The sequence below is a fragment of the Melanerpes formicivorus genome, unplaced genomic scaffold (assembly GCF_026170545.1).
Source record: "Melanerpes formicivorus ecotype bairdi unplaced genomic scaffold, bMelFor1.0.p_v2 SCAF_25, whole genome shotgun sequence".
In the NCBI taxonomy this organism is placed as follows: Eukaryota; Metazoa; Chordata; class Aves; order Piciformes; family Picidae; genus Melanerpes; species Melanerpes formicivorus.
Genome location: NW_027142377.1, coordinates 5953223 through 5966933, shown reverse-complemented (window position 1 = coordinate 5966933; position 13711 = coordinate 5953223). Strand labels below are relative to the sequence as shown.

The following is a 13711-nucleotide window of genomic DNA, read 5'->3' as shown; positions in this document are numbered from 1 at the left end:
CAGTGCCCAGCCAGTTTCTAAGCCACAGTGTTCCTGGTGAGCTCCCCCCAGTTTATATACTGGTCATGATGTCATATGGTATGGAATACCATAAGTCAGCTGTCCTGGCTATGTATCCCCTCCCAGCCCCTTGTGCACTCCCAGCCTCTGATGGCAGCGCAGTATGAGCAGCTGAGAAGTCCTTGAACACTGCTTAGCAACAACTAAAACCTCATTATTCCCATCCTAAAGACAAGACCAAACCAGCTACTAGGAAGAAAATGAACTTTAACCTAGCTGAAACCAGAACAAACACCTATATAATCTTGAAACACAACAACACCTGCTGTATTCTATTGCACACAACTGTTCAGCAGGGAGGAATAACTTCCAAAGAAATCTATTTCACTTTGTTTCTTGAAGATGCAGGCTAGATTTCTCTTTTCCTTTCTGTCTTAGATCCTTCCCAGTAAGATGGCATACACATTGTATCCTTATTTGTAAGGTCAAACTGGATTATAGTCAGTATAAAAGCATAGCAGGTAGAATATGGGGAATTTTTCTAATGTCAATGTATAGGACAAGTATAGAGGGTACCTGTGTATTCAATGAATTAGCAAAATAATCTAGTAATTCCCTTTTCATTCACCAGATGAAAATGCTGGTCTGTATCCAGCACAACACATGCCACTTTAAGGGCCATGATAACCTGACTTGACCCTGCAAAGGTTGTATTTACTGAAGCCCCGTGTAATTACTGTCTTTCTTTTGGAGCTCGACATGTAGTATCTTGTGCAAATGCAAGATCCTTTGGATACTATTTGCATCTGTCTGGTAATGCTGCTCATGTTTGTTGGGCTGGTTGCTGTGACCAGCTCAGAATGCTAGCCTCATTCCAGCAGAACATACCTGACCCCTTGTTTCCCCCTGTGTAGAGAAGTGATATCATTAATGCAGTGTATATGGTATCCAGAGGCTGATCCACACTGGAGAAATATTCTGCTATGATTAAAAAATTGCATCATTTATTAATTAAATACCTCTTTAACTTTGAATATTGGAAAAGGCAAGCTGATATACTGTATGAGCTCTACTCAGTTGATATCACTGTCATGAACCTCCCCCTGTCACTACTGATGTGTATCGCATTGTTTCTGCAACACCTCACCTACCACCTACAGTACTATTTCACACAATCACAGAATGCCAGGTTGGAAGGGACCCCAATGATCATTTGGTCCAACCTTTTATGGTGATAGTCTAATTGAAATGAGATGGCCCAGCACCCTGTCAAGCTGAGTCTTGAAACTGTCCAGTGCACAGGAATCCACTATTTCTCCTGGGAGAGAATTCCAATGTATATATATTCTTATGGTGAATATTTTTCTTCTGGAGTCCCATTGCAATCTCCCCAGGAGTAACTTGTACCCATTGTCCTTTGTCTTTTCCATATGACTCCTTGTTAAAAGGGAGTCTCCATTCTCCTGGTAGCCACCCTTTATGTACTAGTGCATGGTAATAAGGTCTCCCCTAAGGCTTCTCTTCTCAAGGCTGAGCAAACCCAGTCTGTAACTAAAATAATTCTATGCTAAGTTCATATTGAAAATCCTTGCAATTCAGGGTTTGGTTTTGCAAACTAAACCCCCACTGACTCCCCTTCATATTCCAGTATTTGCAAGCAATAGAAATGCACAGTATCATCTGCATTCACTGCTAAGATTAGTAAGTAATAAGTAGAAATTAATCACTTTCAGAATGTTTCATTCTTCACCATCACAAAAACAATAAAATAGGTCCAAAATGTGCTGTCCCTCTCCAGTTCATCTAATAGATGTTTGAATAGAATAATCTGTAGCAAGGCAGGCTTTTCTTGCATGTGAAAAGGGAAATCATGATGCAATCCCAAAAAACAATATAACTCCACCTCAGCAGTGTCAGCTTTATCCCTGGAAGAGTCAGAGACTATTTCCTCACGCCTTGAAATGCCTATCTTGCAAAGTATACACTGCTAGTTTCTTGTACTTTCATAAACCTCCTTCTAAATCAAGCTGTGACTGTAGTATGGTTGGCTTCAAGCTTCCATTTCAGACTTCATCTTCATTTTGTGCTCCAGTAGCCCTCAAGCAACAAAATAACATCTGCAGGAAACAGTAGGACAACTGACCATGCTGGAATCCTCAGTGATCAATGAGTGGTGTAACCAGATTGAAGACTAGTTGGGTCCAAAGTATAAGCAATATAGAACTAACTATAGAAATACGCTCTGAGGCCTGCTGGGCATCCAAGGTATGACATAGATTCTCACGCCTCCAGTGAGCAGCTTAACTCTGAAACACTATGTGGGATTGTATTTCATTGAGCTTGGCTAGCAGGCAGTGGCTGTGTGCAGAGTTGGCACATTCCCTTGTGTATCTCAGGATCTATAAGTGCAAGAAGTACCCATCCTCAAACAGTATCATGCAGTCGACTCTAACCTACTTGAGGTTCTGCAGAGCCAAATTTTCCGCCCATGTTACCTAATCTATGAGAGCACAAAGGCAACACAGCTCAATGTACATCCAGTGTGACACGATGAATGCAGAGACACTCTCAAATGTCTGCTGGAGTTGTCTCAGGTCTATAGGAACCCAGGCAGGCTTTGTGCAAAATCACTCTACCACTATTCTTTAGTGTCCACATAATGCAATTTTTTTCCAGAAGCCACATGATCTTTCACAGTATCACAGTATCACTTAGGTTGGAAAGGACCTCGAGGATCATCGAGTCCAACCTGACACCGCAGACCCCATGACTAGACCATGGCACCAAGTGCCACGTCCAATCTCCCCTTGAACGCCTCCTTACCTCCTTACCTCCTTACCTTTGCTCCTTACCTCCCTGATACAGGAGAGTTACCTGACTTCAGGGTATTTTTCACATTCTGTTTACAAGCAAATGCAATTCTTACTTTATACATTGAATGAAAAAACTGTGGAAATACTACCTCACTGTAACCAGATGAGTTATTGCTGTTGCTGCAACTGTACTGCTGACATTTTTATTTGACTTTTTTAATAAGCTTTCCCCCACAATGAAGGTAAGATCATTTTCCTGACTCATCATTCTTGTCAAGACACCCTAGCCAAGCTTCTCCATTCATCTGGCCTTTGTCCATAACAGTGAACACAGATTTCTTGTTCCCATGAATTGTAATTCATTTTGCTTATGTTCTTGTGACATCCATTGGTACAGCATAAGTGAGGGGACACATTCCCTTCTTTAATAATTTTCTTCTGATCTCTGCTTACAGCCTTATTTTAGGGGACATGCTCTGTCAGAATCCACAGGGCATTCTCTTTTCTTCCCCACAGATCATCCTGTAAAAGTTCCTTCTGCCTTAGTACCTGCAATGCACAACCAGGCAACCAAGGAATAGAGAGCTGCAAGTTGAGATAATTCATTACTGTTCATAGTTATTTGTTATCTTAGTCTCTTAACACCACTCTTTTGTTTGTTGCCATCTGTATTTTGTCATCCTCCATTGCGAGTTGGGCAGGACAGACATTACTTTTGTTGGATAGCTGGAGACACCAGGCACTAAGATAAGCAGTGTGATAAGGCTTTGTAGTGTTGTCTTATTTATATTTGATTGTAGAGAAGGAGGAGACTTCTCATCATTTCTGAAGAGTGGCATAGGTTTTACCTTCCAAAACAGAAAAAGATGAAGAACACTTTTCTTTGTCTATCCACAAAAATCATGGCTAAGGATTTTGTATGTATACACGGGCATCCAAGGAGAGAAAAATAAAGAGGGAGGGGGGAAATTGAATAGTTTTGTTGTCATCAGTTTTTGTTTTCATATTCAGAGAGAACTCAAGAATACCTAAGATGTTTGTAGAACATTTTCTATAGAAAGGAAACATTTTTAGACCTCATTGCCCCTGACTATCAAAAGTTGGTGTTATGGAAAAATAAAACTTTTATCCAAAGCAACTGCTTTGCTACATTAACAGCAGCAGTGTTAGCATTAGTTATAGCTCACTTGTGTCCTTGCTTTCACTTGCATTATCCCATATACACATGATAGAAATGGAAAATTTTCATTAGAATTTAATGTGATACATCTTAACAGCACACTTCTAGCTTGTTCTTTTGTATGTCTTCTGTCCTTAGAATCCTCTTACAGTTTAATGAGATTTAAAATTCCCTGTGCTTATTTCTGCAGGCACCTTAGATAAACACGTAGAACTAGAGACACTTGTGGCCAAGTTCCTTGGTGTGGAAGATGCTATGGTGTTTGGCATGGGCTTTGCAACTAACTCAATGAACATTCCAGCCCTTGTTGGAAAGGTGAGTACTTCCTTAAGGAACACACTGAACAATTGTTTATTAATTGTTTTAACAACTGTTTTAGTATTCTGGGCATGGAATAAGTGGAAAGGCTTTTTCAAGGAACAAAGCTTGATATCAAGAAGGCATAAGTCATAAAGCTGATGGCCTTGTGACCTTAAATATGCTCCTTCATCATTTTTTCTAGCTGAAGGTATTGCTATGACATACCTATCATCTATTTAAGGATGAGTGATATGATTATTTAGATTGTCCTAAAGAAACTGCTTCTCCCTAAAAAGTAAATAAATGTTACATCCCACATCTCAGGTGTTGTGGGATGAACTATTAGGTCTACTTGCAGATGTATTGTCCAGCTGCCTGTGGTGAAAGGTGATGATTAGGATATCTTTTACAACACTTTCAGAAAAGAGAAAGCAGTGTTTAGCATTCCAGATCAACAAATCTCCAGCCAGCCCTGAAAAGAAAATTGGCAGCAAATTAAAGCCTGAAGTTGTGACTGTATGACAAAAGTTGGGTTCTTATTTGGTGCTGAAGAGACTTTATCTCCAGTTTAGGGTACCTAACAGAAAGGCATGAAAATCTAGCACCATATATATCCCAGCTCCTGACTTAACAAGTAGATGCACTGTGTTGTTAGCTGGGAAAGTGGATAGTTTCTCTTTAGTTCAGGCAACTGTGAAATACTAAAACAAAACGTGTGTCATGCAAGTGTGAAGCAGTATTTCCTTCTTGATGGAGATGGAATAAACTCACTGTGTGTGGGGTCTGATGAAGATTTCTTCTGAAGCATCACTGTAGAGATGAAGTCATTTTTTTCACTCACTGTTGAAGATGAATCCAGCTATTGCAGGAGATTTCTAAAATACATGTATACAATGGTGGGGCAGGGAGAATTGCTTTAACTGCCCAGAACATAACCTTCAGTCTGCAATGGCACTGAAGAAGCTGTCAGGCAATTTCAGAGGGAACAAATACAGAGAATCAATAAAGATAAATTGCTGGAACTGTAGGCATACATAACATGTATATAACAGATGTTATGTAATTGCCCAATGCTGGGGAGATTTATTCCTGAATTTGTCTCTATAGTTAAGCCTAGCAGCTACATTTTCTTGTCAAGATACATACGCTCTTAGTGTTTGTTCTGCATACCAGTCTTTAGGCCGTTTTGCATGGGTATCTCTCAACTTAGGCATGATTGATGTTTCCAAACCAAGTATTTACTTGTCTTGCTATTTGGATAATGAAACCACAGCACAAGATGAGTAATAAAAAGCAGAGGTAAATTAGGGTTCCAGCTTGAATTTAAACCATGTTTCACATAATATACAGAGTTATTTCTCCTGGATGTCTGTATTAGTTTCTAAGAAAAAAATGAGTCCTCAGCTGAGTTAATAAAAAAATACACTACAGTTTAACTGAATATGCTTTTACCAGAGGAAGGCTGTGACACATTTAATGGAGGCAGGATTTATGAGGCATTGATATGTCCTGATCTTGTTTCTGCAGCCCAAAGTGCTGATGTCAGTCCAGCCTCAGTATTACTCCTCCTTACATTACTGTCAAGCAGTCTTTTTATATGGGGTGTTGACTGCCTTTTCCTTGCAACACAAAAGACTGTAGACAGGTAATAAAGGATGAACATTATTTGATTTTACTATAAAGCAATCTCTGTTGGGGTTATTTGGTACTTTCTAGTTACAGGAAACACTTGACCCCTTTGCACCACCTACGAATGCCTGAGAATGCGATCCCACTGTTTCTGCCTGCTTTGCAGGGCATCCTGGCACTCACAAAAGTGGCAGAAAATCCAGTTTGTGTTTTATACTTACATCTTAATTGATGCAATGCTACAGCATAGGCATGTGTATGCTGAGACATGTATGCATAGCTCCCCAATTCATACAGATGCTTATTGTACTCCTTTTCTACAGGGCTGCCTCATTTTAAGTGATGAGTTGAACCACACTTCTCTTGTTCTTGGTGCAAGGCTTTCAGGTGCCACTATTAGAATCTTCAAGCATAACAGTGAGTATTGAAGTTGGAAATGTTTAGAGTTCACATCTGAAAGGCAAGAAATGTCTCCTTTCATGCTTGTTTTTCTGCAAGTTCCCAAATAACACTTTTGTCCAGGGAGAAGGATTAGTTGTTCAGTATTGAATGGTTTGTGGTGGTGAAGAATTAGTAGTGCAGTATTATAACTGCTACTGTGCATGATCATCAGGTTGGACCTTAATTTCAGAATTCTAATCTCATTGCTGCCTTTTTGATGTGCTGAATGACTATGTGCTGTCGTGAAGGTCTTGCTGTTGTTGTCACTATAGCCAAAACAGTACAAACATGCTTACAAAACCATACTCTGTATTTTCTGACTATTTCCAGTAGACTCAGTGTAACCAGAGTTACACTAATATGGCATTACTTGGAAATACTGCTTTGAATTCCTGGTGGGCTATCCCAAAGATGCTGATGGTTATATCAAGACCATCATCCCAAATATTTTTTTAATATAATTTGTATATAGAAATCACACATCACCTTTGCAGTCATCTTCTGCAATACTTATGGGTTTTCATTTTAACTTAATTATGCTGCTGTGGTCACTGTCAGAGACATTTTGATTGGCTTCCATACCAAAAGCTTATTCTTTTCCCTTAATCCCTACTGCAGTTCCCATTTGCATCCCCATTGCTGCCACCAGGCAATGATTGCAACAGAGGTTAAGAAGCCAGAGAAGTGGTGAGGAATGAGAAAAGAGGTCTGATCCCATTTATTAATAGCTAATGCAACCCCTTCTCTTTATTAAGTGTTGTGTTCAGCCCTGGGGTGAGCAAAAATATATTAAATATGAGACACAAAAGGCCTAAGGATCAGTTGGAATGAAAAGCACACTGTAATTATAATTTAGGTGTTGTTATAATTAATATATATTCATAAGTTGGGCAAGAAGCAATTTCTGAAGATCATTCAATAATTAAAGATCATCTGTACTTGAATGTTTTTACAGAAGTAGCCTGTACCTTACTCCACTTGGTTTCCTTCCACCAGTCTGGAAGTGATAGACATAGTTGCTGAACCCTTCATTGCTCAGTTCTTTATCCCATCCAAAGGGATTTGCATCACGTCTTACAAGATGACTTCACACTACCCAAATCCAAACATTCTCAGCCTCTCCACCCATCTCTGCCATGTGCAGCCTAGGAAGCTTATGTCACTTCCCACAGTATTTCAAAGAGCATTCCAGTTTGAGGAGTATATTACTCTCAACCACTAGGGAAGCTGTGAAGGCATCCCTTTGAGCTGTCATTCTTGCTTTAAGGAATTCGGTCTCTAACCATCCTCTAATATTTCATTCTGCTCCCAAGAATCATAGCTGATACCTAACTAGCATCTGCTTGAGCTTACAGTAATCTAAAGCCAATGTTGTTTGTGCATAATGTATGAAAAGAAAAAGAACAGTGTTATTTCCAAAAAGCACAAATTCATCACTGGAAAATGTAAATAATTCCTTTAAGGATCTCAGCAAACATCAGTGGAAGCAAATCCATGTTGTTCTGGAAAAGCTCTTTACTTCCTAGATGAGAGATCAAATTTACCAAAGATAATCTTGTGTGCCATTTCTCAGACATCACTTTGACTTGTTTTCAAAATGAAACTATGGGAACACCTACGAATACTGCTTGGGATTTGAATGTCAGTACTTTGATAATAAGTTTTGCAGGCTTAATCTAAGATTCATTTAGAGACCACTTCAGGTGAAGCATCTTCATATGTTCATGCTCTCTCAGCCCACTGTGAGCCTCTCAGAATGTTAGTTCCATGGTTAGAAAGTTCTTTCCTTTAAGCACTTCCTTAATCATATCCACCAGTTACGCATCAGCAACAGCTTTTAAAATCACATGTGTAGAAATGTATGTATGCCTTTTGTTCTGGAGAAAATGGGATGTGTGCTAAAGGAGGATAGTGGAAATCATGATCCAGCAGGACTGCCTTTATAGGATGCAGAGTTTCACCCTAAAACACATAAACAGTATTACTCTCCAAGGAGCTGTCAGAGAGCAGTATAATACAAGTCAGCACAGCAAATTAATTAAGGTCATGCATAGCCAAAACTTCCAGCTTGTGTTGAGAGGGTTCTTTTCTGTTAAGCAGGTGCTTGTCTGTTTTGTTAGATTAGTGTTTCCTATGTTCCTTGATTATCTTTCTAGCTAATATATGGATATATAGATTATGTACAGACATTCAGATAGGTGCTCAAAATGACAGTATGTTAGTGCTGTCATTGTCATGCTTATGAATGGGGGAATTATGCCATTATATATGGCATATTGCTTGGTGCAGAAGAAAGGTTCCTTATGCTGTATTGGCCCTGTGGATGAAGAGAAAACTTTTCACCATGAGTTACTGCTTGAAGGTCTTTAGTAAGCATTAATTCCAGTACCATCTGGTAATGTGTTTTGTCTTTTTAAAATCCTTGTCTGTATTCTAGTAGAAAAAGGCAATACCCTCCACCTCTTCTTTCTAAAGACAAACAATTGAGGTGTGTCATTTCCTATAAGGAAATCCATACCCTTTAAAGGGAGGTGAGCATCAAATGAATTATATTAACTCTGACAAAGTTTTGTCTGAGGCCCTTTGATGAGCAATTGAAGTCATTAGCCAGCAAGGTGCAGAAAAAAAGATTATATCTGAGTCCTATCCCCAAAAGGATTAGGGCTTAATGTGCGTTTCATTGTTACTTATACGTGCTGAGCCAAGTTGTCTGCTCTTCTGAATTGGCTCACTCCCTTTGGAGCTGTTCCAAATTATACACACGTACCGCCTGACCCAGTATTGGCCAACATTAAAGACAGCAGAAGAGGTGCCAGGTGGTCCCATCACTAGCACCTGAAACACACTTTCTGTACAGGAGAATCAAAATAAATTCAAATCAGGCAGCAGATTTTGACACTGCCTTTTTACAGCTTGAGAAAGCAGACTCCTCTTTGTGCTCCATGGTGCTTATTTCAGCCTTCTTTGAAACACTGGGTAATACCCTTATTTACCCATATGTACTTTGGCTCTGACTTTCCTGGTTACATGTGAGTAGAAGAGTTGGGAGAAGTGTGAGGTGTGAATGTTTGTTCCACCAATTACAAATAGTTACCAAAATGAGGAGGAATCCCTCAGGGATCACTCCTGGGACCTGTCTTGTTCAACATCTTTGTGGGTGACATGGACAGTGGCATTGAGTGCACCCTCAGCAAGTTTGCCGATGACACCAAGATGTGTGGTGCAGCAGACACGCTGGAGGGAAGGGAGGCCATCCAGAGGGACCTTGACAGGCTGGAGAGGTGGGCACAGGCCAACCTCATGAAGTTCAGTAAGAGCAAGTGCAGGGTCCTACATCTGGGTTGAGGCAATCCCAGGCACAAATCCAGGCTGGGCAGTGACTGGCTGGAAAGTAGCCCTGAGGAGAGAGACTTGGGGGTGCTGGTGGACAAAAAGCTCAACATGAGCTCTCAATGTGCACTTGCAGCCCGCAAAGCCAATCAGATCCTGGGCTGCATCAGGAGACGTGTGGCCAGCAGGTCGAGGGAGGTGATCCTCCCCCTCTACTCAGCTCTGGTGAGACCCCACCTGGAGTACTGTGTCCAGTTCTGGAGCCCCTATTACAAAAGGGATGTGGAGGTGCTGGAACTTGTCCAGAGAAGGGCCAGGAGGATGATCAGAGGGCTGGAGCACCTCTCCTATGAGGACAGACTGAAGGAGTTGGGGCTGTTCAGTCTGCAGAAGAGAAGGCTCCGAGGTGACCTAATTGTGGCCTTCCAGTATCTGAAGGGGGCCTTCGATCTCAGGTAGTGACAGGACTAGGGGGAATGGAATGAAGCTGGAGGTGGGGAGATTCAGGCTAGATGTGAGGAGGAGGTTCTTCACCATGAGAGTGGTGAAACCCTGGAATGGGTTGTCCAGGGAGGTGGTCGAGGCCCCGTCCCTGGGGGTGTTTAAGAGCAGGCTGGACGAGGCTCTGGCCAGGCTGATCTAGTGTGGGGTGTCCCTGCCCATGGCAGGGGGGTTGGAACTAGATGATCCTTGTGGTCCCTTCCAACCCTGAACGAAACTATGAAACTATGAATAATTATGTGACAATTTAGTGAAGCAATGGTATATTTCCTGAGTACTCAAAAAAAAAAAACCCAAAACCAAAAAAAAGCAAAGCACAAATGTTTTCTAACAAGTTTGGCATTGTAAATGTTTCTCCCCTCCCTTTTTTCCCCTGTCATTACAGGACAACTATTTCTTAAAAGAAAAATTATAGGAAAGTTTGCTCTCTGATAGAAATATTCCACAGAAAAGAGAGTAACACTGGTCATTTTGAGCTTGCTAATGAAGCACACTCATCTTTCAGAGGCTATTCTGTAGCTAATTCTGTAGAACTGTCTTATTTCAAGGCATTTAATCTGTAATACTGAATCTATTTGTCATTACACAAACTAAATAGTTATGCTAGTAAGCTGAGAAGTAATCTCTACCTATTATCCTAATTATGTAAAATATACTTCTTATTCTTACAAATGTTAATTAAATTCTATTCCAAGAATAGAATGTTCCAAGAATAGCTGTTCTAGACATTGCATTTCTCACAAAAATATCTGAATAGTTTTTCTAGAACAGGTAAAATTTAGACCTCCATTCTTCACCTAAGTAAAGTAAAAGGCCTTTGGAAGTTTCCTCTTTTTGACAACAGCATGACACAGATGAATGGGAAGGTTTTCAAGCTTTAGGATGAATAATAGAGCAAACACGTGCTGTGGACCTTTGAGTCCATTTTTATTTTGATGCAGGAATGTGCCCTGCATCCTCCCTTCCAGTGAATAATCCCTTCCTTGTAAACAGAGAGGAATTTACAAGCCTGAGTTGAGAGAAATGCAGAGGCATGAACCTCTATCACCCCTATAACTGAAAACTGCTAAACAGGGCATTCTCTTCCTCTCAGCACTCTTGCTAGTCTTCATCCTACCAAGCTCACACCAGTATGCCACAGGGCATTTGGCCTTTAAAGGACTGTTTGTGTTCCAGAGACTCACGAGCTTTTGTGGATGCTAGCAGCAAAGCTCAGCTCCCCAGAGACTCTGCTCTGAGGAATGAGTGTAGGGGGTTGTTCAAATTATTTTATTTTGGAATGTGATCAGTCCTACATTTATGTAGTAGTGGGTTTTTTGGGTTCTCACAGATCAGGTAGTTGATGACAGAATGGTGTCATACCAGTGTGAGCTGTTCAGGTTTCCATTCAAAATACAGTTTCCTGCTTGGACAACAGTTCTGAATTTATGTAAATTCAACTCTGCCATTTCTCAGTCTACTCAGCCAAATTAATGCTTTGGAGTTCAGGTGCCACGAGGACACCTTAAAGCAAAAACACGGCTACCTGGAGGAGGAGTTGTACTTAACACTGAAAGATCTTTTAGGCAGCAGAAGCCTCTCTGAGTTTAAATATATTCTTGGGGGGGGTGGGAGGGGGGCAGGGAGAGGAGGGAAGTGAAAGCAATAAGATTAAAAAAAAAAAAGAATTAGAAACCTATAAGTGCGTGTGTTTAAGAAAGAAAGCAAAGAGACTAATGAGCAGGCAAAAATTAGTGACAAATCTCTGGATGCAAAATTCAAGTAATTTGCAGTGTAGTACCAGGTAGTTCCTTGATTTATTTCTTTTTTCCAAAGGTGTAAGTGGCCTTTGAATTTGAGAAGGGAGAAGAGTGTTAGAGCTAATGCAGAGCAGGATGAAAGGTACACAACCTTCTGAGGTTTTGTCCTCCTCAAAGCCTCTGGCTACTATCAGAGACAAGATCACTGCAGCAGATAGGTGGACCACAGACTAATCCAGTTTGGCTTGTGTTTGGCCTGTGACACATACAGACGCTGCCACAGAGAGGAGACTGGTATGTCTTGCTCCCAGCATGCTGTGTCTGCATTTGCCCCCTCTGATTTGAGAAGGCCATGTTGACATGCCAAGTGTGAACAGAAGTCTTTCCTAAACAAGGGCTCTGCACTTTCACAGAAATACAGATTCACTGAGGGGTAGAGAGAGGAGTCTCGAACTGTTACTGTGACTACAGTAATCAAAACTCCCACCACCTCATTCCAAATTAAGGTATTCAAAGCTATGATTTTAGGGAAAAGATTCTAAAAACATTTTTGCTGTTCAGAGCTGAACTAGCAGTCAGGAACTTTTCAAAGACCAGTTGCACTAGAATGAAAACCTCCCTCTGCACTCCCGCTGTTTAGATCAACAAACCACTTGCAGTGGCTTCCCTTTGTTGCTTTCGGGATCTGCAAGAAGACACAGCATTGAAGCTAGACACCTGAAATGCCTACGAAAGGACAGTGATCAGAAAAGGTACAAGAAGAGTTGGAGGAGCAAGAGAGAAGGTGGATGCTGCAGCAGGGAGAGGTGGTTACAGAGGAGGCTGAGCAGAGACAGATAGCCACAGATTCTTCATAAACTTGCATGAGAGCCCAAAACAGGAGAAACTGAAAATTATAGTGGCAAACACAAGGCAGAGGAAAGTAGAACATGGTAAGGGTAATAGCAGTGTTTTTAAAAGCCTGATTTAAAAAAGTTCAGCTGACATCACACACGAGATTTCCAGCCCACGCAGAGGCATGGTGATGACATTCCCAGCACAGTCATGTAAAGATGAGGGGTGGAGACACTGTGTCTCCCTGTGAGGAGGCACTGAGTGCCTGGGAGAAGTCAAGGGCCTCTCTAGGAGCCTGGAGTCCCAACTGTACTGGAGGCAGCATGACACACAGCTGCCCGCCCACATCCAGGCTGGCTTGGACCCACTGGCAGTTTGTGCATGGGTATTTCTGTTGAAGTAACTCTGGAGGATCCCAAACAAGAATTGTGCAAGTCTGCCTTACATTCTAAAACACCTAAGAGATCCACTGTCCCCCATTTAGGAAACTTTATCCTCCATATCTAGAAAATATGCCATAGGGAGAAGGTGGAAACTGAGAGAAGGATAGATCTGGTTGTGCTTTGACTAATTAATCAAGGGAAATTCTTAACACCACCTCCTGGACTGTTGAATGGTTGTTAGCCATTACCGCTGAAAAGCCTGGGCAGGTGATGGTCAAACAAGGAAGGACAGTTATTTTCCTCATAACTGGTCGTTCAAGATGGACTCATGCAACTCATCATCTCAATGTCCCAGTGTTTCACAATCTAGCTGTGTTTAGTGGGCAAATAATTTGATACCTGAAAATCACCTAGGGTAGCATTGTTTTTTGTGGCATTCAGTATAACCCACTTTCTGGAAGACCTAAGAAAAAGCACATAGAGACCTTTGCTTTGAAAAACAGAAGCAACCTTTGAGGGGGGAAGATTAAAATTAACAGATGTTATCTTCCTCCCAGTTTC

General features: G+C 41.1%; 1 protein-coding gene across 7 annotated transcripts in view; it reads left to right on the top strand.

The window, feature by feature from the left end:
• SPTLC3 (serine palmitoyltransferase long chain base subunit 3) overlaps positions 1-13711 on the top strand; it is a 112028-nt gene that overhangs the window by 39298 nt on the left and 59019 nt on the right. For all 7 annotated transcript variants that reach the window (XM_068153159.1, XM_068153158.1, XM_068153157.1 and 4 more), the window contains exons 5-6: positions 4184-4308; positions 6246-6339. In XM_068153159.1, coding sequence (XP_068009260.1) covers positions 4184-4308; positions 6246-6339 — 219 coding nt within the window. The remainder of the gene's footprint in view (positions 1-4183; positions 4309-6245; positions 6340-13711) is intronic.